This window comes from Ailuropoda melanoleuca, chromosome 11 (assembly GCF_002007445.2).
Source record: "Ailuropoda melanoleuca isolate Jingjing chromosome 11, ASM200744v2, whole genome shotgun sequence".
Taxonomy (NCBI): Eukaryota; Metazoa; Chordata; class Mammalia; order Carnivora; family Ursidae; genus Ailuropoda; species Ailuropoda melanoleuca.
In genome coordinates, this window is record NC_048228.1 from 41,129,904 (window position 1) to 41,154,820 (window position 24,917).

Here is a 24,917-nt window from a genome sequence, read left to right on the forward strand (position 1 = left end):
GCACTTACTTGTACTTACTGTGGGGCAGCTGTTCACTGGGGGGCACTTACCTCTGGGAACATGTCTTACTGCCTTCCTACATGGCAAAAAGGCTTTTCTGTTTTCATACATCCCCTTGCCAGCCCTAATTGGTGCCACTAGGTCACTGTCTTTTGTGCGAGCGGTTGCAATGGCGGCCCTGACAGGAAAAAACTTTTCATCTCTTCCCTTGTACTGAGCCATAAGCAGCAGCGAGGGCTCCCAGGCACAACTCCCCTGGCTCTGCTCCTAAAACTGCTCTCTCAAGTACACCGTTGCTTAGCAATATCTGCCTTCCCCCTGTACGTTTGAAATTGGCAACATCTGTCCCTTTAGCAGTTTTGACTTGTGCAAAGCACCATGCTCATAGTTTTAAAACACACGGCTTTATGAAATGGGCAATCCTCCACTCTTCCCACCAAAACCGGGGGTGCTGAAGACCCTCTGAAATGGTTTAAATCTTTACTTTGCTGTACTTTGCTTTCAAGGTCAATATACAAATCTTCATGATTTAAAAGTGCCAAGAGCACAAAAGCAAAATATTTAAGGCACCACTGGGAGTTCCTATTAAGCCCCACCTAATAAGTGTCTGCACGATGACACCTGAGGATTTGCCTGAAGTTAAATCCCATTCAGCTCAAAATTTTCTACATAACTAATTCTACCACCAGGTATTATACGCAAATAAGTAAATTAGTTATGCATATTAGTAAATATGTATAACCCTCATATTAGTAAATATGTATAACCATATTAGTAATTATTAGTAATGCATATTAGTAAATATGTATAACCCTCAAAGGCAATGTATTCATGGAGTAGATGGGCAATTTTCACACTCACATTAGAACCCACTTCATATACAAAAATACACCAACACAGACAGACACACAGACATACACACACGCACTGATCAACGGCAAAGGAACCTAGAGTCTAGAGGGAAAAACTCATTTAAGTAATTCCAACATTATGTATTTCAAAACAAATGATCTTAAGTTTCCTGTGTTTTTTAAATTTATCCCTCAACAGTCATCTTAGTATTTTGCTAAAGTTACTCATTAACATGAAAGTAGTTTATAATGCTGTAATTTTACACTTAAGAAAAAAATCTAACATAAAAATGAGTATTTTTATGGGTAGTGTATATGTTCTGCAAATAACTTTACTTATCCAGCATACTGATGGGAAATAAAAATCAGAGTAATAAAAAGTATAAAAGTCAATGAAGAATTGAACCACACTCCGTGTGTTGAAACTTTGGTGTGTAGTTAATTTTGTTTCTTTAAACAAATAAGGCTACAGTTTTCTTTTTGGCCAAACCAATTTTGACAGATTAGAAACACATGTTTTCAAAGACATTCTATAGGAACAGAGTTCCAGCTACAAAGGGCAGGGTGACCTATTGGTCTCATCAAGTCTCTACCTGGAACTCATAATGAAGCAGAAAAGACTGGGTGATACGGCCACTAAAAATACATCCAAAAGGTCCTTGATTCTGCAAATTTAACAACAGCCCTGAAATTCCATTAACGTGTATGGATTTATAATCCTGCTTGGCCAAGAAACATGAATTCAACACCCTAGAACCCACTTCTCACCGTAGCTCATCACTCATACTTGCCCAGATGTACACAGTAATTCTTGTGAATTTAGGCTTTTTATTGCAGTTTATTAAAGAAACTTAAGCAGACTTTGCAACTGGGGATTCTCAAAAGTCTCAGATGTTCCTCCAAGTCATCCTCAGTGGTTCTGGCCCTGCAGGGTACTGCTTATGAGCAAGGGTCTGAGTTGGACAGACTGGCTTCCAGATAAGGCTCTGCTGGGAACCAACTACAAGCTCACTGCAAGGAAAGGGCTTAACCACAGTGCCTGGTACATAGTATATTCTCAATAAAATATATCATTTTTACTGTTATACTCTTACATGACACAAAAGCCTCAGTCTTTTTATTTTTTCCTTTTTTCCATTCTACTAAACTTTCTCATTTCCCCATACCATCACCCAAACACAAGCTTTATTTAGTGAATGTGTATAAAAACTTCCTCTGGAAGGGGGAAGGGAATGCTGAAGGAAAGAATGACAACAAATTTGATATCTTTTAATAATTACATCATATAATCCTTGCTTGCACCTTCCTTTGATTTATCCTTAAACAGCCAAGGTCTCTTCAGCTTTGAAGCAGCCATCACCTACGGATGCTTGTGTCTGTAGTATGTTTCTAATAAATTCTAAATTAATTAATGTAGGGAAAACATGGTAATTTGTAGACACTGGCTCCTGGCAGCTGGGAGGATGGAGGGAGCCCAGGCAGGGGCTGCGGTGCTGTCCACCAAGCAAGTGCTGATAAGCCCTAAGGGTTCAGTTGAGCCTGCCTCCAGGATAGCCCTCACATCAAACCACTCATTAGACAAGGAGAAAGTGCAAAAAAAAAAAAAAAAAAAAAAAAAAAAAAAAAAAAAAAAATTCCCCGAGAATTGTTTCAGGACCAGCTGGGGAAAACAAGGACTGGCCATGTCAGCACTGCCCTTCTCCATGACTGCCCGTATGCATGCAGAGTCTACTGGGTGGGCAATCAATGAGGAGCAACTAGAAAGCCAAACCCTGGGTTTACTTAACCAACTAGAGCATTCTTGAGAATTTCTCCATTCTGATGCTTCTGGCATCAGACTTGCTCTTAAGGATGAAAGCCACCAATCAATAATTATTAAGTCTTCAAGTAAGGGAACAAAAACACAGGCTGTAATACTCATCAAAATCAGCTGTGTCTTAATTACCCAGTAGTGATACCCTACCCTATTCTGATATCCTGAAGAACATCTATGTGCCTTGAACTGCTTCCACCTCTGAAAATACTCAAATAGAGTTAAGCCCCAAACTCCTTCAAATCCTACACACCTAAGAACTTTGCAGGACAACCTGCTGGCATAGTCAGAAATAAATTTCAAACAATATTATCATCAAAGTCTTCTAAAAAATACGCCTCACTCAAGAAAAATTTCTATAGTATGATATTGGTAGCAGCGGTAGCAGCTGTCAGTAGTAAAAACATGTGTTAAGTACCACTTGAATAGAGGAGGTGGGGGAAGGGGGAAAGGAAACAGTGGACAAAATTGAGTTCTAAATGGAGGGAAGCTCTTCAAGCATGAAGAGGTCCTTCACAGGCGAAGACAAGGAAATGTTTTAAGTCACCACCAGGCCTCAAGCTTATTTTCCTTCTTTGCCACTGGCCCATCTCTAGGCAAATTTTGTAAATTCTTTCCTCTGTGACTCAAAGTATAGTCTAAAGCAGTTTTACCCAAATTTCAGTCATTTCCACACTGTCCTGACAAGGATACCATATTGTATTGCAGCACCGCCCATACTATTTTCTTTAAATCGACTTATGATCAATTCCATTTTTCACTGGCCTCACCTAAGTAACAATATTTGTGAAATCCTGAATTTGATGTGCTGGTACATATATCTTTTCTAAGTTCCATTAAGATACATAAAATAAATATTGGTGCCCTATACTCTTTTGGACGTTCAGGTACCAATCAATATGTGAACACAAAACTGAATAGATAATCCTGGGACATTTCACTGATGTTTTTCAGAAAAGCCGTGGTGACCCCCCCACTTCATAGTCATCCTATTTGATTAGTTTATATCAGTGTTGCCCATCCTCTACATCAGGCTCGGGAAGGCTTCACCAGTTACATGAATATGCCTACTCATGCCTACCCTTACTGGCTTTGTGACCCAGATGACAAAATTAACACCATATGGTCTGCAGTTCTGTGCCGTAACGTCCCCCCCCCGTGTTTCATGATGCCCAAATACAACTGAAACCTCTTGCCCTGTGGAGTTCTCACAACAGCTAATACAATTCTGGAACCCTGAAAACACAGCAGGTACTCAGTACTTTACTAGTGGTACAAAATATTCACTCAAGTCTCTTGTTGTAAAAAGCGTATTTTAAAATTTGAATAAAATTAAATGCATGACAAAGAATTTCATTACTTCACCAAAACACCCGAGAAACATAATCAAACCAACCCAAAACATTAGGAAACTTCTTAGGATTCTGATGGCTTCTAAACAGAGTTATAAAGTCAATAAAGAAACTTGAAGATGGGTAAATACACAATTTTCCTACAGTGTGAATTTGCTTTTACTGTTATTGCATGTCAGCGAAGGTGGGACATCGTGTAGCCTACTGTATGTTAGGCAAACGTATATCCCATTTCATTTCCACACCAGCCCTGTAGCTCAAGTAGAGATGTCTCATTTACAGATGGAGGAAAATGAACCCAGGTATTCTGACTCCACAGTACCATCCATTAGACAGATGGCCTCCCATTTGTGCTTCTTTAAAGCCTTAAAATTCAAAACTATTGGAGCACCTGGGTGGCTCAGTTGGTTGACTCTTGATTTTGGCTCTGGTCATGATCTCAGGGTCCTGAGATTGAGTCCCACAACAGGCTCCGCACTGGGTGTGGAGCCTGTTAAGATTCTCTCTCTTCTGCTCCCTCTTCCGCCTTTTCAGGGGTGATGGGAATCTTCGGAGCCACCCAGGGGCCAAAGCTGTGTATCTCTTCCTCTCTTCCACTTCCTGTTTCTTTTTTTCCTTTTTACAAAGATTTTATATTATTTATTTGACAGAGAGAGACAGCCAGTGAGAGAGGGAACACAAGCCTGGGGAGTGGGAGAGGAAGAAGCAGGCTCCCAGCAGAGCAGGGAGCCCAATGTGGGGCTCGATCCCAGAACCCTGGGATCACGCCCTGAGCGGAAGGCAGACGCTTAACGACTGAGCCACACAGGCACCCCCCACTTCCTGTTTCAACCAATAAAGGCTGTTCGTTCCATAAAAACACAAACAAAAACACATATACATGTTGCTAAGATCAAAGGAAGGAAAGCAGCTCTTGTTCGCTGATGGGCTTTGTTGAAAGCCCATTTCCCATTTTTCACTATAGAAACAAGAAAAATAATTTTGAATAAAAGGTATTGAAGAATATGCTACTGGGCTCAGTATAGGAAACAGCATCAGCATCCAACTTCTAGGCATTCTAATTCCTTTTTAAAAAAGAATCATAATATTTTAGAGCTGAGAAGAGCACAACTGACGGACTACCCACCTCCTCATTTAGGAAAACGAAGGGAGCCTATTTCTACTTGGTGACAAGGAAATAAGAATCCATGTTCCATGGTTTGGGTGGTAGCAAACAACTTAAAAAAATAGTTAAGTAGGCTAACATTGCAGGGTTTTCTTTAAAATATGACTTAAGTGCCTGAATCACACATCTGAAGGCTTATCGGAAAACACCTCTGTATTTGGAAAGAAGGGCAAAAGATGAAGAAGCAAAGTAGGACCAACTTTACATAATTTCTTTCAAAAGTGTGAAAATCACAGGCTGGCTCAGTTGGCAGAGCATGGGACTCCTGGTCTCAGGGTTATAAGTTCAAGCCCTGCGTTGGGCATAGAGCTTACTTTAAAAAAAAAAAAAAGATCAATTGCTTTTAACTAGATACCATTAAACACATTTCATTATAAATCCTTCTAAAAAGATGTCTTTTGCATGTCTGGGTTTACATCCATTGGATCTGCCCAGAGGGAGAAACAATCATGAAGATACAGAAACACCTGACTTCGCAGAGAGAGGACAGTGACACTCACAGGGCTCAAGCAAGGACGGAGGCAAGAGAGTGTGTGTGCCCTAAAGGATTAGCCAACTGTCGCTTTGCAGGAATGCAAAAACTATGCTGCCAATGCTTAAGGTGGGGGGGGGGATCAAAATCCAGATTTCAACGTGAGGTATATTAATTCTCAGATGCCAGCAACTCAGTCAATGCCACCGGACAAGACCCTGGCCTTCTGGGGGTGAGTACTCTCTAAAATTGGCTTTAATGCTTCCTTCTCTCACAAATGGGGGAAACGGGAGAACACAGTCCTGGGGAACATGCTCGTTTTGAAGACGTGAGTCTCTTTATACGACGCATAGCCCCACGTACATTATCGACATCTTCGGTTCCCTTGTGGAGATCGTGAAAAGGCCCTCTGTGTGGGGAACACAGTATGAGGCAGCCCCACGGCTGTACTGTGTGATGGTCCCCTGTTTGCCGCACGAGCGCCTGCCAACGCCTGCTTCGGTGGACTGGCATATGCAGCCTGACAGATCACCAGAAACACGAACCAAGTAAGCAAAACAAACCACAGTGTACTTATTTTACATGACTTGCATGGAATAAATCTGTGAACTATAGGTGAGTCATCACATAATAAAGGACACAATTAGGTTCAGAACAACACTCCAGTGTTTTCCCTTGTCGTAGCAACTAGCTCACTGGAATCTTGAGAGAATATAAGGGACATAAAGAACCCTGGTGTCTCTGTTTTACTCTTTCCTGCAAGATAATTAATCTTACTAGAAAATTAAACCCAGGCTGCCAGTTGGGCATTTTCAGGGTCAATAATTCTTAAGTTACTAGGATACCAATTAATGATACCCAAGTGGCCTAGAAGAGTTAATGCCCCTACCCAAAATGGTTGGCTCATTCCCAGAAAAGTGATTCATTCAATGGCAAAATATTTAAAATTGAGAATCCTCTGAGATTAACAGCAATTTTATCATATGTAAGCACTTATATAAAAAGAAACCCAAAAATCCACTAAAGGAAATTTGGCGTCTTATTTAATAGAAAGCACCTACATACATGACAGATACAGAAAAATCATGACTTTCCAAATTTCATAGTACATAAAACCACCTGATTAATCTCTAAACTTGATACTGAAAGTACAGCAATTAGGAGGCTGGAGCTCTACTAAGAATGCCTAATGATCGGATTAGGCTGCTTATTTTCAAATCCACAGGTAAGAATGCCTAACATGACCTAGGAAATACTCAGGCTGAAAATGGTAAGTCAAACAATTTCTTTAAAAAATTGCTGAACTTAGTGCCTGCTTCCCATCCTAGTGTCCTAAATAGGAAATACAGTCACACATCAAATTGTTCCCCCCACCCACTCTGATAAACATTTATAAGAAATTATCTTTCAGATCACAAATCCAAGTGAACTAAGAACTGGAAAAATCCCCGTTTTTTCCCTGTCCTCACTTGTGCTAAACACAAAGGACAAAGAAGCAAAGGAGACACATGATCCTGCCCTCAAAAATGTTTTTACCACCTGGAGAAAGACACAGAGGATAACATCAAGAAGTCCTGGGACAGAAGTCTGTACCAGCAGCACAGAGGAGAATGTCATGTCTTTCAGGGTCTGGGGGGCTGCAGTAGGGACAAGGAAGCCTCAGCAGGTGGGCCATAACCCATGCCTGGAGAGACAGGTAAGAATCCCATCAAGAAAGCAATTGGGGGAGGGGGAGGTTGGAAAGAAGGCAATTGGAAATAATCTGATTTTTGTCTTGGGCAATGAAGAGGTACTGAAGGATTTTAAACTAGGATGACTTGATTCAATTTTCATATAATAAAATCACTCTCTTATGCCGCAGTATGGCAGGTAGTTTGAAGAGAAGGAAAAGGGCAGAGAAAGACAGGTTAGAAAGAAGTTACAGCAGTTCAAAATCAGCATGAACAACTGAACTAAAGACGGGACCACGAGGAACAGAGGAAAGGAGAAGCTTTCAACAATACTTAGAAGGCGATACCCTAGGACTGGGTAGATAATGCAGGGGACAGAAAGGAATGGAGACCGGCGGTCAGGAAGGAGGGGAATGTTTGGTGTGTATGAAGAAGTAAAGGAGACCTAATGAAATCCATCACAGATGCTGAATTTGAAATGTCTGTGCAACATTAACAAGAGATGGGTAAAATGATCTAAAGCTGAAAAAAACTTTCTGCCAGTTTCAGGCTAGAAAAATCAATTTGGTGGTCATGAGGGTGTGCACAGTTGAAATCCTGGGTGCGGATGAAGGGCTGCAGAAGGAGAAGAGATGGTTGAAGCAGAGCTTGGGGAAGAGGTGAGAAAGGCAGCCTCCAACGGGGATTATTAAACATGTGTGAAGAGGCAGGAGAAAAACCAGACAAACGAGGGCAGTGTTTCAGGGGATGGTGGGCAACAGCGTCAGAGGCCATAGAGAGGCCAAGCAGGCAAAGTCGGCCTCAAGCACGCTCCCAGACTCTGTCCACCAGGCGTCCCCTTGAGGCAGTGCCGTGGAGCAGCAAGGGCTCCATGCGTCAGTGGTGGGTTTGGAGACTACCTGGGAGGAAAGGGTGCAGGCAAACGGTGCTTACCTACTTCTTTCTTGCCTACCTACTTCTTTCTCCAAGAGCTTTGCCTAGGAGGGGAACAAGAAAGAGGTAATGAGAGTAAAACAGGAATGAGGAAAGGTTTGTTTTGCCCCTTAAGCTAGGAAAGGCCTGAATGTAACTACAGACTCTAAGGAAAAGAGGCAAGTAATCAGGGACAGGCTTAAGGTAACCAAAAAGCGTGTGCGGGTGGAAGGGCAAGAGAAGGATCAGCTCCTTCTTGAGATCAAAGGGAAAGAGGTAAGTGGTGGATATAAATACGGATGGGGGGGGAATGTAGATGGAAAGAGCTGAGAGATCTCGTACCTGGCGGCCTCCTTCCTTAAAGGGTAGAAACGTCAGAGAAAGCCACATGGCCACCATGACCAAAACTGAGTTTTAATCATCGTCTCATTTGAATCATCTGTTCCACCCAAGATTTGCATTTTTCAGGCACTGACATGAAGGCAAAGCCATGGAGAAAAGCAGAGCTCTTAACGCTTCAAATAAAAGTGTTAAACAAATGATCATTACTCCACAGAAGCCATGTTTTGTGGCAGAAAGAGGACTGGAACCAGGAGCTAAGGGTCCCGGTTTCATGCCCCCAGCTCTGCCACTTATGAGCTTAAAATCATTAAACTTCTTAGAGACTCCGTTCCATGGCATGTAAAATGGTGATTCGTGCCAACGGCCCTAACTCACAAGGTTGCTGTGACAACTGAGAGAGAAACAGATTAAGCAAGTGCTTTGGAATTAAAAAGGGGTGGGGTGGGGGCTGCAGTAAAATATTTTCAAGTGCCTAAGTTTAAGGAAACATTTATACCAGGAATTGCCAAGCTATGGGAATGTGCCCTGCAGGTGTCCAATGCAAAGCCCCTGAGCTCTCAGGCAGGGCTGGGCAGTGGGGCCCCTCAGCAACGCAGTTCTTGAAATGTTCTTGATAACACCACCCCTAAGCAAACGCTGTCTTTCCCTAGGCTCTTCGCTGGTTTATTTTTAACACTTGTACATCAAATTTTAGGGCTTTATTCAACCTAGCATCTTAACTGGGAATTCCTGGTCCCTTGATCTGACCCCACCTACATTTCTAAAGCATACACCAATAATGTATTCAGTCTTTCTACTTTCCCAACCACAACTCCTCATTCTGATTACCCTCTAAATCCTACCTTTTTTCTTAAAGCCCGGTTCAAATTTTAACTCTGCTCCTTCTACTACCCATTGAGCTCTCATTACATTCCAAGTGCTGTTCTAAGCATTTCATACGGGCTACCCTCAATCTAGTGGCCCCGCCGCACAGATAGCGAAACCAGTAACAACACGGCAAGGTCAAGTTTCCTGCCCAAGGTCTCACAGAATTGTAACCCCATGCTGCAGTGTCTGCCATCAAGCCAAAGCAATTTCTCCTCTCTATTACACACCGGTTCTTGGATAAGTTATTCACTAAGGAACTAAAAAATTTCACAAACTGTCCCCCTTCTCAGTATGTAGCTCATTTCCCCATTGCTCCGCTCTCCGCTACCCAACCACTCTTGCGAGGCTTCTCCCTGTGTCCTCCCTCCACGTTGCTTCTCTCCCCTTTACTGCAGCCCGGAATGCACTTTTGCCACTACCCAAAACTGGGAGTGCTACAAAAGTCGACCCTCAAAGAATGTACAGCTTCCCCTTTTGAAAGGCAGCATAATGTAGGGGTCAGAGTTAAGAGTGTGGATGCAAGCCAGACTACTTAGCTCTGGATTCCAGAGCCAGCACTTACCGCCTGGGTAAACCTGGACAAATGAGTCTCTCTGTACCCTCTGTGAGCCTCTCAGTAAAACTGCAATCACAGTGCCTACCACATGGGACAGTTGCAAGGATTAAATGAGTTAATGCACAGAAAGCATTCAGAACTGTTCCCACTATAAGGAAACAGAAGAACAGTGTGAGCATTAGAAGACTGGAATTAGTAGTTCCACACTACCTTTTTCATACGGATGATACTTTATATATTTTTTACACTATATAATAAATGTACTGTGTCAGTGTCCTTCCCATTAGCTCCCTTTATATCGAGTGAGTGTGCAAATGCTTGTCGACTAAAAAGGCAGAAACCTAGAATGTAAAGATGTGAATCCTTCCAGTCCAAACTATTCCTGACAGGAAAACAATTTTTAACATTTTTAAAGAATGTCCAGATTATTTGATAATAGAAAAAAATAACTTTTTCATAAGTTAACATGTTCTCAAATATGAAAAAATGTTAGAAGTAAACTCTACAGCATCAAATTCTGTAAAAAAAATAAAATAAAAATAAAAAGTTTTCTAAGTTTGTAAAGAGTCTGTAAGAATAACTTCAGGAAATCTGAACAACATGGAATGCTTTAACTCAAGCAGCTCAACGCAAAGCTTTAAATTCTCATCCAACATGTATTTTCAGAGTTCTGTTATTTGTACGTTGGAACAACAACAACAACAACAAAATCCTAAGATGATTTCTCTAAGGGACAGAGCTAGAAATAGGACCTCTAATTACTTAAATACTGAGGCCCCTAGATTAAAACATTAAACCTCAAAACCCTTCAGCCAAAGGATTAAGGAGATTAGAGTGGGCTTGACAAATTACCAGAGGGTTAGGGGGAAAAAATGCAGACGGAAAGTAGGCCAAACTTACACAGGGAATGAAATGAAGTTCAAGAGAAAACTAATGGTGTGTGTGGACCCTGAACCTCGGGGTTGGGGGGAGATTGTCAATCTAGTGATTTCAACAATTAAAGAAAACAGCATCAGTATAAAAATAGCTCTTATAAAGTTCTTGGAAAATGTGAACTTGCAGCAAAGTTAACCTCGGAAAATAACGATTTTCAAATAGATCTTGGCAACTGGAGAGGAGAAATACAAGGCCAAAAAATAAACTTATGATAACAGGAACCAGGATTCTCTCTTAAAAGGAATTCTGCTTAAATAGCTCATTAGTATTGGTCACTTCCATCAAAACAACCCAAATCAAAACTACTAACTCGGTCATCAACAGACTCCCCTTGGAATGTTTGGTTTTCTGTCCCTGAAGATTATCAGTTGGCTCAAAATAAATCACAATTAATCTAGACAAGAGCTAAAATGACTCCGGTGGCTACGTGAGAGCCTGGGAGAGCACTGGGCCTGGAAGGATTCTAAAGAGTTGAACGTCTACATTTTGGCAAAGGCGCAACATGAGGGACCCCAGGGGGGATCCAATAACTCTCCACAAACATCTCAAGTGTGAAAACAACGAGGAGGAACAGGAATTTCTTATCCTGGTACCAAATGTACTTCTGGCATTTTGAGAGGGAACAGAACATAAAACGAACAAAGAAAACAGCTCCAATTAATACCACCCAAAAAGATTTTCAAGGTTCAATTGTAGGCTTTCTTCTTCAGCTACTATATGTAATTCCGTTATTCATACTAACTCATTTCTACCAATTTTAGAGCATCTCAAAAATATCTGGCCCATATTACTTAGAATGTTTCCTTCAGAGTTTAAACTGTTTCTTCAAATTCAAAAAATTACCAGGATCAGCTCTAGTCCGTGAAACTGAAATCTGATTTTTCACCAGCATTCTTCAGTTTGTAAATATCAGCTGGGGGCGGGGGGACTAAAAAACCAAACACACACACAGTACTCAGGCAAAACAAACTAGCCCACAGTCCCAATCTAGGGCTCAGGCTGGCTGGCTGTAGCTTCTGCTCTAAAATTTCTGTCAGTCACTTGCTACTATTTTTTCATTCTATATTTAGATATTTGGGGCTCTAAAATTTAGCCAGCTTCTAAGCAGATACAAGTTAATCACTATTCAATATTTCTCACAGATCGGAAATCTTCTTCTCCAGACACCCAGCATGATCAGGACTTGTGTACACAGATAACTTTTCTGCTTTGTTATCATTTTCTTAACACAAACAAATATTTAAGTAAAGCAGGTCTGCCCAAGTTAACGGAGTGCTAGCTCCTGGAACCTAATTTAATTTGCTATAAAAAAGTTACTGTAATACAAACATCTTTAGAAACCTGAAGCAAGCTAGATAAGCTAGATACGGCTGTATCAGAATCTTACTTTCCCCACAAGCCTGACAATGTTGGGGGCACACGAAAGGAAACAGGAGCTGTGGAGGAAGAAAAGCCCGTATGTAGTCTTCCGAGTCCTACTCCCTCCTTTCTTCCCTGAGGCTACTCTCATTTCCTACTCAGGACAGACAGTCCCATCAATTCATCCCTTTCCTTTAGCTTGAGGCCCACCTGGGAGAGACTGGGACCACTGGGGTCGGGTTTCAGCCCTTGTGGAGCCGTTTTTGTTTCCAGGCTCTAGAACAAACCTCATGAAAATCACAGATACAGATTCTAGAGCCCACCTGTATACTGGTGGAACCAGTCTCCTAGGGTGGGGACTAGGAATTTTTATTTTTCACAATTTGTCTCTTTAGCAGGCTTTCCCAGGTGATTCTGATGGGCTGCCAAGTTTCTGAATGAATGCAAAAAAATCCCCCTTGACCTACAGCACTGAGCTTTTAACTGGAGAGGACTTGTAAGGGTCTCTGTCCATCACGTGGCATAAGCCAGTAGCACATGCTGTTCCCTCTTCCTGGAATACTGAGGCTGCCTAACCCCTAGCATATCTGCTGTGGTCTGAGTGTTCATGTGCCCCCCCAGATTCATGCTGAATTCCTAAATTCATGTTGAAACTCCAAAACTGATGACAGTAAGAGGTGCGGCCTTTGGGCAGAGCCTTCAACAATGGGATTAGTGCCTTATAAAAGAAGTTCCAGGGAGATCCCTGCCCCTTTCACCAAGTAAGGAGTGAGAAGACACCAACTAGCAACTAGGAAGAAGGTCCTCTTGAGAATATGATTGCGGCTAGTGCCTTGATCTTGGACTTCCAGCCCTCAGAAGTCTGAGAAATAAATTGTTGTTGTTTATAAGCCACCCAGTCTGTGGTATTTGGTTCACAGCAGCCCAAACAGACTAAGACAAGCCCTCACTTCTGTCACTTTTACTCGCTATTCAGGTCTTGCTTGAATTCTTCCCTGAGCTCCTTCATTCTAAGCCACAGTCCCCCTTTATCCCTCTTATATGTGGAGTCCTTCCGTTACAGCACTTGCCAAAGTTCTTACAACTTGATCAAAGCGGTTATCTGCATTACGTCAGTTCCTAACTAGATAGTCAAGGCCCAAGAGAGTCAGAACCATCTGTTTTGCCCACCCCCAGCATGAGGCCTGACACACAGTAGGTGCTCTAGGTGTTTTAGTTAGAAGTTGCAGAATTGATGGTGTATGCAGGAGAGAGTGAACTTCTTCACTCTACTGAGCCATGTATCAGCAGGATACACAGCACCAACACACCAAAAGTGAACTGCCTGAAGGGTTAGGTCATTTCATAAGAGGTAAGTTACTCTTTGCAGGGTTTAAGATAATAAGAGAACTAAATATGGAAGTATGGAAGACTATTTGCACATATGAATGCAAAGTGAATCACTACTGCACAATTTTCCACTGTGGGTTAATTCACACTGTTAGGCCGGCAGTTCACTGAAAATGGAAGGTTCGGTTTAAGAACTGCCATGAGTCAAGGTAGTCCAACAATGAATTCAGAGCTGTAGGTGACACCTGGGTTTTGGAAATTAGGTGGAAGCATTTAGGAATAGAAATCATTCCTCGCTGATGCCATAAGAGGCCACAAGGAAGTCAGAGAGACCATCAGGACTCAAAATCAGATTCACCTGGAGGGGTATGGCACGGGACCACATAAGGACATAGGAGTAGTGGCAAATTTAAATTTACAGTAAATTCTGCTAGATGCCAGTGAGTTATTTGAATAAATTAAGATAACTGTACCATTTACATGCACACTTCGAACTAAGTGAAAAAACAGAAACCTATCATTTCTACTACTTTATAAACAGATTCTCAAGTTCCCAGTATGGTCTTCAGTTTCTGTTTCTGAAGGCCCAGCCCATCCTCATTTCTTCCCACCTGCTGCCCCTCGCCAAGGTTAAGCTGAGCCAGGAAGGGCTTGATTCAGGGACTTCTCTGGCAATCTAGTTCCAAAGCTTTAAATATGTACCGTATGCATACATGGCCCAAACTTATCATTTCTAGTCTTAACATTTTCTCTTAGCTGGTCTACTACTTACGACTGCCAACTTGTCGCATCTACCTGGACAGATAGCAGCATCTCAAACTTAACATCTGGTCTACTCAGAGCTCTCTCGGTTTTCCCTCCAAACCTGTTCCACCCAGGTCAGGTCCACCTTAAGAGGCACATCCCCGGCATCCAAACCTATCAAATCAAACAATCCCTGATGCCTCACTTTCCCTCACCTCAGTCGCACTCCCATCTCCAGTCAACCAAAGCCCTACCAGTTCTGTGCCAAAAACATGCAGAATTTGCCCAGTCTACACCAAGTCTACTCCTACTATCCTACTGCAAGCCACCATCATTTTCCAACCCCTACTGGGTCTCCCTGCTTCCACCCCTGCCCTTCAAGCCATTTTCCACCCAGAAGCCAGAATGATTTTTTTCAAAAAAGAAAGATACATCAATGCCCTGCTCAAGATCTTCCAGCAGTCTCTCTTTGCACTTAACCAGCCGAAGTAGAAAGATCACAGAACTGAGAGTCTGAGCTCTGGCTCTGCCACTAACTATAAATCTTGGCAAAATTACGTGACTTCCTCCTCCGAGGCCTTAGTTGCAAAATGAAAGGGCTGTACGTTTAGCTTTAGAAGTCTAATATTCTAAATCCAGTATACAATTTAAAATGCCTATCTCAGCTTATTCCATTTCTGTGCCAACAAAACATCTATTCCATAAATCCTGTATCTAATCCCCCCACCCCTCCCCATCCTGGGTCCACACTCAGGAACACAACACAGAGTTGCCACAGGTTTTCTCTCACTTTCATTTGATATCTTCAGGCAGAAAAGAGGGACGGGGGCCCTGGGTGGCTCAGCTGGTTGAGCATCTGACTCTTGATCTCAGCTCAGGTCTTAATCGCCGGGTCCTGAGTTCAAACCCTGTGTTGGGCTCCATGCTGGGCATGGAGCCTTCTTACCAAAAATAAGGGGGGGGGCACCTGGGTGGCTCAGTTGGTTAAGCATCTGTCTGCCTTCGGCTCAGGTCATGATCTCAGGGTCCTAATATGGAGTCCCTAATCGGACTCCCTGCTCAGCAGGGAGCCTGCTTCTCCCTCCCCCTCCCCCATCATGGCTTGTGCTCTGTCTCTAATAAAATCTTTTTTTAAAAGGGGGGGAGGGCTAGAGAGCAATCTCAACCTTCCACTTGGGCAGGTCCATCTGACGTGGCAAGGTACCCACATAAGATCTCCGAGTCCTGGCTGCACCCCTCAGATGGGTCGTTTCAAGCTACTCGACATCTGCCAGCTGACACAAAACTAAGACTGACACGCCCACAGAGAAACCATGTGCAGATTTTTGCAAGCCAGGCCTCTCTGTGGTCAGAATATTGACCTTTTGATCATTTTCTTTTTCCTGTAGGATTTTAGGAAAGACTAAGTTTTAACTGTGGGAATGACTTATTCCAGAAAAGAATATCATTTTTTAGGAGAACCAACTAAAATACACAAACCACGTTTGTCTCCGACAAAATGCAAGGACAGTGTGGTGTGAGGAATTCACGCGGACGTGGCTTGAGAACGAAGGAGAGCCATGCGGATGAGAAGACTTCCCCAGTTTGGTTCATTTTTTAAAATACTGTGCTGTGGAAGCCATGGGGAAGGGGGTGGCGGCGAACCGCGAAACCCTCATACTCAGAAAGCCAGGAAAGAAAACCTCCTCTGACTTGCCTTAGGACAAATTAAGCAAATAAAGGAAAACCACTTAGCTACCGCCACGCCCCTTCTCTCCCGGCTACCAACAGCCAACTTCCTAGTCTATCCCCACTCTCTATCCTTCTGCCCCAACAGCACAAACAGCCCAAGATACTGCTAATATTCTGGCTCCATACCCAGAGTTCACCTGCTCTGGGATGAATTCCCTGCTTTTTCCAACCCCCCATCACTATGCTTTCCTTTGATTCATCAGAATACTAAAATTTGAGATTTTAATAACTCTGCTTCCCACACTGACTCCCCCTCCACTCCAAGATCTGAGCTCTGAATCCCCCCTTCGCACTGGTCGTGCAGCACCCTCCATCTGCCCAGGGGTTCCAAAGCAGTTGGCACCACAAAAATAAGAACCCCGAACAGAAACTAGACGGAGCCACCACATTAGAATGAACGCTCACTACAAACGCAGACAGAAGAGGAAAAGTTCACATCTACTCGAACTGTCGAAGGCAGAGGACCAGAGTGCCAGGAAAACCCCATTCTCCAATCACCACACCTACGGAGGATTTTGCTCATTCCAAATATCCACTCAGAAAATATTCAAGGGCCATGTGGCATGGTCTTAGGTTTGAAACACACATTAAATCTGAGCAGCTCTCCTGGAGGCCTCAACTTGGCTTATCTCTTTTTCACCAAGGAAGCAAAAAGTTAAACCAGGACTCTCTCCCCTGGAAGGTCTACTGGAAATCTGACTGATTGAACGTAGTAACTAGGTTCCCGGCTTTAAAACTGCCATTTCAAACTTTCTCCAAGCACCAAGTACTAGAGTCTGAACTCAATTGTCCTCTAATTGTTTCCTGTGTGGAGGCTGCTGTATGCACTAGACTGTCACCTCGCCTGCAGCAGCGACCAATACTTGCCTGGCATCCCCCCCCACACACTTAAGCATATGGTCGAGCATTTGGTAAACAATGCACATATCTGATCTGTCTTAAATTTGTTTTAAAGCAATTTTTAGTTGCTTTTTTTTCTTTAAGAAAATATGCTTAAATTCCCCCTTTGTTTTTTAAACTGGGAAAACAGAACACACCTTACTTGATAAACAAAGCAAAGAAAATCCCACTAAGTTCTTCACTGCACGAATTATAAGGCAGGCTGACTGGCCATTAGGAGGGGGTAATCTCACTTCATTCCACTCTGCCCCTAATCTGCTGCCTACCCCTCCTCCCAGCACAGCGCAAAATGTTTGGTAAATATCTCGTTCCGGTGAATCTTCAGGACTTGAGAGGTTGAAGGTAGAGTTCTGCCATCTTAGTCATTTCTACCACCTGCTTTCCTCCCCGTTTCCCATTTTTCCTCAGCCTCCACACAAGTCCCATTCTGTGGGCATCCAGACTCACTCCAGCTCACCAGGTGACTGTGGACAGAGCTATAACCTCTCCTAAACCAAAAGCTGACACCCCAGAGGAACAGATTTTCTTCCTTCAAGATAAGGGTTATCTTTCCAGCTAAGCATCCCCAAGTCTGTTTTGGTTTTTGTTTTTAAGCCTTAAGGAATTTTACCTTGCAGCACCATGTAAGACTGCTATCTGGGGCACACAGAAGCTTTTGAGCAATGGATATGCAAATTAGAGGTTTATACAATAGATGTGACTAAACCAAGGACATTACCTTAACAGATAAGCTTTCAGACAAATTCACTTCAAACATTTCACTTTGCACTACTAATCTGAATTTGGGAGTAACCGTTGCTAATTTAGAATTTCAGTGATAAGATGTGTGCTCTGATTCTCTTCATTCAAACACAATGCTGCCATTTACCAAAGAAGCAGAAAAAGGCATTTTCTTTTTCTTTAGAAAGATAAAGTATTTTGGTTACTTGAAAAAGCCATTGCTGAATAACATTCTGTATTGTATTTGTGACTCACTCTCAAATGAGACATCAGGACAACCCCCCCCCCCGCCGTCTTCTTTCTTAGGCGGTAAATAAAAATATATTAGAACAGAAGTTTAGTTTCAGATTTTCCTGTTACAGAGAAGAAATCTTAAGAAATACTTTGCCTTCAACATTTTAATTTCTTATTTTTACTTTTTTATGGTTTGGATCTCAGAAAAACTGGGGCTGAAGAAGTATTACCCCCCCCTTTTTTTTGCTCTACCATGTTAAAGTCAGTGTTCCCCTAAACAAGTAAAAACAAAAACAAAAAAACAATGACAGCTCAAAACCTTCCTGAAAGTTTCTCATGATAAATATACTGTGACTGGGTTGTGGGTTATACAGGTGCACACATTTTTCAAAACATGGCAAACTACTCATGATCTCTATTACTTTAGAGCATACAAATTAGGGCTCAGTAAAAATATTTTTTTAAAAAACCGTCCTGAAAATCACATTTCAGTATCTGTCATCCATCATTCCTCTCAGACCTGAGTTCTCTGTGGGGCAACAAAACCCTAGAGCCACAAAGGAATCTCACAACCGGAAAGCCATCAGTAACCAGAGGTCCCCAGCTCTCCAGAAAACTTCCATCTCGAATTTTCCCTCACACTGGAGTTGGCCCAGATGCGAAATTCCACTCACCTCCGCTGACTGGGACGGCATCTTCAGCTTGGTGAGCTTGGCTTTGGCAGGCACTTGTAAGTCGGTTTTTTCAAAGGTCTGCTGCCGGTACTCCTCTGGCCGCGGCTTCAGCTCAGGGGACTCGCTAGGAGCCTGATCTTGACCATCCATGGGCCGGACGTAAGCCGTGGGCTTCTGCTGCATTGCAACAGTTTTTGAAGGGAGGGGGGGTGGGGGGAAAGTCTGAGAAGGTGGCTGGGGAGGGGCCACCCCAAGGCTGGCGACTGTCACCAAACTGTCTTGAGCAGTCTCTTTATCGTGGACCTTTACCACGAGGTCTTTGGGAGATTTGGCGGGGCAACAGCCTTTACTGTTACTGCTGCCGCTGTGAACCTTGCTGCTTCCTTGTGTCCTGGGAAGAGCGTGCTGGTTGGAATGTACAGGTGACAGGGGGGGCACTGGGGAAGGCAAGGAGAGGAAGGGAGAGAGCTCCCTCTCTGGAACGGAGTCTGTCACCAAAGCACAACGGTCTCCATCAGCTCTGCGGTCACCTTTTTTGTGATGACTAGAGCCGCACCCCTCCTGACCAAGGCGATCTTGGGTTGGATGCTGGCCATCTGGTGGGCCATAGCTTTTGACATGAGGATTTGACATTGGTTCCATTCTTGGCTGTGCCATCTTTGGATTGTGGCTAATGTTACCAACAGGAAGTGGTCCAGAGGCAGGAGTGTTAACAGGCTGGTGGTGAGCACTAGTGTGGAAGGAGTGGGATGGAATGCTGCTCCCCTTCTCAGGAAATAAAGGATATCTTGGCTTTCCCAACCTATTTTCAGAAGCATCCAAACGATGAGGGTGGGACTTGCTACTAAGGAGCTCCGTCACTTCTTCATAGCTTCCCAACATGTTCTGTATTCGACTGGATAGCTCATCACCTTTTTCTGTCTGGAAAAGGAAAAGATAGCAGAGTTAGATACTGGGGTGGAAAAATCTAAGGAAAATCATCATTTACTAAATGATGTTACATAGTGCCATTTAAAGGAAAAAATAAAACCCACTTCAATTTAATGTGTAACGTAAACTTTACCATGCAGTTTAAACTCAATTCTCCTGTTGAGAAGCCCATTACTTTTTTTTTTTTTTTAAGATTGTATTTATTTATTTGACAGAGAGACAGCCAGCGAGAGTGGGAACACAAGCAGGGGGAGTGGGAGAGGAAGAAGCAGGCTCCCAGCAGAGAAGCCTGATGTGGGGCTCGATCCCAGAACGCTGGGATCACGCCCTGAGCTGAAGGCAGACGGTTAACCGCTGTGCCACCCAGGCGCCCCAGAAGCCCATTACTTTTAAGACAGGAGACTAACATTACAAAAGACGACCACAAACTTCGGCAATTTCAATAACAAGGTTCAGAGAATTTTCATAGTTTGTTTTCAAAGACAATCTAAGGTAAGTTGTCTTATTTTCACATGTGGCCCTTGTTCATACTCATTTTCATCACAGAGTTAAATATGGTGATAAATCAGGCTTTCTAGCATTCAATAAATAAATAAATAAATACCTTGTAGGGCTCTCCAAAAAGGGGGATCTTTTCAGGATATGCCTCTTTCTCTTGGTGAGCTTCCTGGTTGCGTCTTTCCTTCTCTCTAATGCGAAGCAGGTTTCTGTCTTCATTGTACAAGCTGTTTCAGATGCCGCAAAAGAACAAAAATAATAAAATGCATCAGTGTCCAAGTTTTGCTATGCATATGTACATGTGTGAGGGAGGCCAGGAGAGGTCAACAAGAAGTGATGACAAGGGAGAGGTTTTAAAGAAGGCCTAAGTCCCTCAACCCACTCCTGGATTATGGCTGTGACCCTCCAGGCCTTGGGTCCTGGCTCCAGAAACCTAAGCATTCACTCTGGAATACTGCCTTCATGGCTCAGGAAGGACTCCAAACTGAACAGTCTTTTATAGGCAGTCGTGGAACAGAGACAAGATTAATGATATTTTTACTTTCAGCTTGCAAAATATGGGGTAGAGGTAGGGCCTTTTCATCTGAAGGAGTCAGCAGGATATGAACTTTAAAAAGGCTGTTTTCCTGGATCAGTATTATACATTTTGGAAGATTAAAATCAAAAGACCTATTTCATAATTAAAAGATTACCAAGCACCCAAAACAGCATTTACTTTATTCTCAGCCTATTCTACTGGGAGTGTCTTGGCATGTTGAACCGAAAAGATAATTTTTATTTCTCATTTCAAATGTCAAGAATGGGAAAATCCAATTTTAGATGTCAGCTTTACCTACCAAGAAGTCTGATAATCTGATTGCCCTACTTAAACCACATAAAAATACATCCTAAATCATAGCCCTGGAACAAAAAGGGGTTAAAAATGCATTCACTGACAAACAAATGGCAGAGAAGGAAACCAACAAGAGTGCAGTTCTAGCAGGCCGGCCCAAAGTGGGCCTGCCTCCGGTGGGCAACACAGGCCACACCCTCCTGACCCCCACATGTGATATATACGAATAATGAAAATAAGAACTATAAACTGACTTTTGTCCTCATACACTTGCTTCTAGGGTAGCTACTGAATCTTTTCCCCCAACATTATGTAAATAAATAAGTAGGAAAACGTTAAATTGTCTTGCCAAGACTGTATGTACCTTTAGAAACTCTAGCCCTGATCTCAGACACCCCTTTTCCTGGCCTCTCTGCTCTCATGACTTCTCTTATTTCCTCTGAAAAGAGCCTACTTACTGGCCTCCCTGCCTCCCCAACATCTTGTCCCTCCGAACTAGCCTTCTCATAGAAAGAAATCCAATCTAAAGCTGTGGTCCTCATGCCACTATCCACATTTTAAAATAACATGCATTTGATGGCTCTTTGCTGCTGTGGAATCTTCGCTTTGGCATTAAAATCCCCCAAAGAGTCTGGTACAGATCTACTCTAGATATTACCCCACTGTTTCCCTGCACAAGCCACATGCATTCTACCTGATGGTCATGTCCATTCCGCAAACATACCCTGTTAAAAAGCAGCCTTCTGCATTCTAATCCCCACCCCAGAACCTGAATGATAACCGATTCTTCCAGGACCAGCTTACCCATGAAACAGGAGTCTCCCGCAAACCATCTGTATATTGCAGGCATACTAGACTATTCCTTGCTCATTGGTATCCTGGACTTTGATGCTTTCATTCTAATCACACAAATTTCCTCTGCTTCTCTCTCAACCTCACACCACCATCCCCAATTTTTAGCTACCAGCAAATCTCTTGAGTGGTTCCAAGGACACCCACTCTAAAGGGTCCCTCAAATCCACCAAGCCTGGGCTGACAGAACAGACTGACTGCTTCTCTCTTCTCCTCCCCTTTCGCCTAGAATGTGAACTCCATCAAAATAGAACCTCTCATTTATCTCTCTCTTGATGCTAATGCATGGTGCTTTGCACAGAAACTAATCATTAAATATTTTTAAATTAAAAAACAGCCACAATGCTTACAGTATATTTTTTAAAACTTACTTGTAATTTAAAAAAATTAGCTCTGGAAGACATATGCAAAAACACTTTTTTAAAAAATAGCCATCTAAAAAGTGATTTTCTGCTATTTCCATAGCCTTAAGGTGGTGGGGAGGCTAAGCTACCTGGCTACATTCATCTGGATGTGGAAAAGAACTCCCTGCTTAGACCACCGTAACAAAAACCTTCCCTAAACGATGGCTATCTCAATCACCTACTTTATAAGAGAACTACAAAGTGAACAATTTATGTTAGTCAACATACTGAAAAAGTTGAGCAAAAACTAAACCAGAAACTGGCTATGGCGTCTTCTTTAACAGTGTGAATCTCACATGTTTTGGACAGTTAGATTTCTGGTTGAAAAAAGCACAGTGGACTTTGATGACTAGTCAGGAATTCCTTTCAGTTATTTTATTATTTTGGTAATTCCTCATTGGCTTAAAAAAAAATCATGTAACATCAACATACATCCATGGGAGCCAAAAAGAGGGCTGATCAGGAAATAACTTTTCTCCTTCAAACTTGCTTTTACAGCCACTTTGTTTGCAGAGGGGGTGGGGCACACAACTGTCCCGTGCACAACCTGAACGGCCAAGCTTCTCTTTTCCAAAACTACTTGGTACACGGACCCCACACGGGGTGCACACAGGAGGAGAAGCTGTCCCCTAGGGCACCTGCTTTACTCGTCTCTCCCTTTCTGATTCTGCTGGGTACAACGCCAGAATCCTTGCCCACTTCTGAACTGCTAGCTACCGGTGTCTCCGAAAAGGTAGCCCCAACTGGCAAAATTCTCAGTTCCAGATTGGAAAGTGAGGTTGTCAGTAGCACTTCAACCAGCAGGCTGCTTGGGGTCCTCACTGCATTTTCCTGTCAACTCCACACATATCTGAAAGAAAAGCTACCCTGGCTTAAAAGTACTCAAGTATTTCTAAATTGATCAGCACAGCCTTATCTCAGTATCAGTTCAGTAAGTTTTACCACACACCTCTAGGTTTTAGTTCTTAAATAATAAAAATTGCTATGGAAATAATAAGAACCCAATTTTACAACATTCCTAACAGTGGCTTATTGCTATGTGATTCAAAAATCAAGGTACCTCCCACAGGGATGAAATCCTATTAAATTAGGGACTCTGCTTAATTAAAGGTTTTATTTCATTAGTATAAAAAAAGTTAAAACCCAGACCAAGATTTTATTGGCAGACATATGTAATACTATACCAATTTTGAAACAAGCTTTGAGTGTATTTCTTTCTTTTTATTTTTTTTTAACCACTACCCTTCAACTAAAAAACCCAAAAATAGTGAGATGAGGAAAGACCTCACGAGTGGCCCTGGTAGGATGAGTTTACAAGGTCTGGACTTAGTGAGAGAAACTCACTCTGCCCCACAATGTCTCTTGGGTCTCACTCCCCGAGGCTCCTGGGCAGGGCAGAGGAAGGCAGAGACAGGAAGTGACCAGTCCACAATTCCCAGGACTTCACAGCATAAGTTGTGAGCCCTCATTCTTCTGGATTGTCTACCTTCTCCTTGCCACTGACCAGGTTTTACCAGTCGCACTGGGGAGCTCTCTGGTTTATTTTGGCTTTTACTTCCTGTAAGTTTGCAATGGTTTAAAGAATGGTTTGTTAAGGTTCGTAAGCAAATTTTTTCACGAATATTTTCTTTTTCTTGGTTCCATTTTGACATCGGGGAAACACAGATTTTAAAAATATCAACACAATTAGTAGCATGAGTACATAAATCACTGTTCAGCCTTACACATCATTTTTAATTCAAAGTGGAAGCAAAGAGCGGGTGGATGGAAGAATTTTAAATGAGGGGATTTTAGGTAGCAGTACATGTCCTACATGATTCACAGGCTGTTAATTACCTTCGAATAATTACAAGCTGACTATCACTTCGTTTAATTAAAGGTGGCGTTTTTCCTCTGGTGTGGAGGAGAAACATTCTTCCTCACGGGAAGAACGTTCCTCATGGAACATCAGCCTTCCACCATCAGACCTTCCCATTGTTCCACACAGAACAGAGTGAGCAACAAGTGCTCCTTCCTTGCTCTCCACAGAGCATTTTTGTATTGGATGAGAGGTTCCTGAACCAGTGAGCCTAGAACCACCTGGAGGACCTGTGAGAATGTGGAGCACAGAGACCTACCCCCCACCCCCAGTTTCTGAGTCAGGAGATCCGATGCAGGGCCTGAGATCTGCACGTGTAACAGGTTTCTAGGTGGTTCTAAGAAGTACAAAAGAGCACACTCCTCTTGGGGGCTACGGATCAGTTTAATAAAGCTCACCAGAAACAGGAGCAAGGACGACAGCAACAGCAGGTTGCCGAGGACTGCCAGCACTTCGCGTCTCTTACTCGGTCAGCACTGACTTAGGCACATCTCAGCAGTCTCCTACTTAACTTTCACAACAACTCTGTGAGAGGGAGCTTATGCACCCCATTTTCCGGATGGAAAAAATAATAATAAAGCTCAGAGATTAATTTGCTGTTAAACGACAGATCTTAAAATTCAAATGCAGGTCTGTTTGGCAAAAAAGCGTGTATTCTTAATCACAGTTCTGCTAGCGAGGTCTGCACAGCAAGGCCGTGTTAAATAGGGCAGCAACAAAGGAGGTGTGTCGTACCTGCATTCACTCACAATCACTCCTAATTCCTTGGTCTCAAAGAAGGTACGTTGTCGATCCATGAGGTTTTGTCCCTGCCAGCAATCTCCGAGCCACAAAGTGTGTTCGGTTCAATGTATCCACACAGGCCTGTCTGTGCGTATGGACCTGACAGAGAGCCCCTGGACAGAGGGATGGCCCG

The 24,917-nt window shown here is 42.8% G+C and overlaps 1 protein-coding gene across 3 annotated transcripts in view; it reads right to left on the reverse strand.

Annotated features, from left to right (window-relative positions):
• Positions 1-24,917, reverse strand: part of AFF1 (AF4/FMR2 family member 1) — a 193,346-nt gene that overhangs the window by 64,823 nt on the left and 103,606 nt on the right. For all 3 annotated transcript variants that reach the window (XM_011232369.3, XM_011232362.3, XM_011232364.3), the window contains 2 exons: positions 20,162-20,282; positions 18,628-19,548 (listed from right to left, as the gene is read on the reverse strand). In XM_011232369.3, coding sequence (XP_011230671.1) covers positions 18,628-19,548; positions 20,162-20,282 — 1,042 coding nt within the window. The remainder of the gene's footprint in view (positions 1-18,627; positions 19,549-20,161; positions 20,283-24,917) is intronic.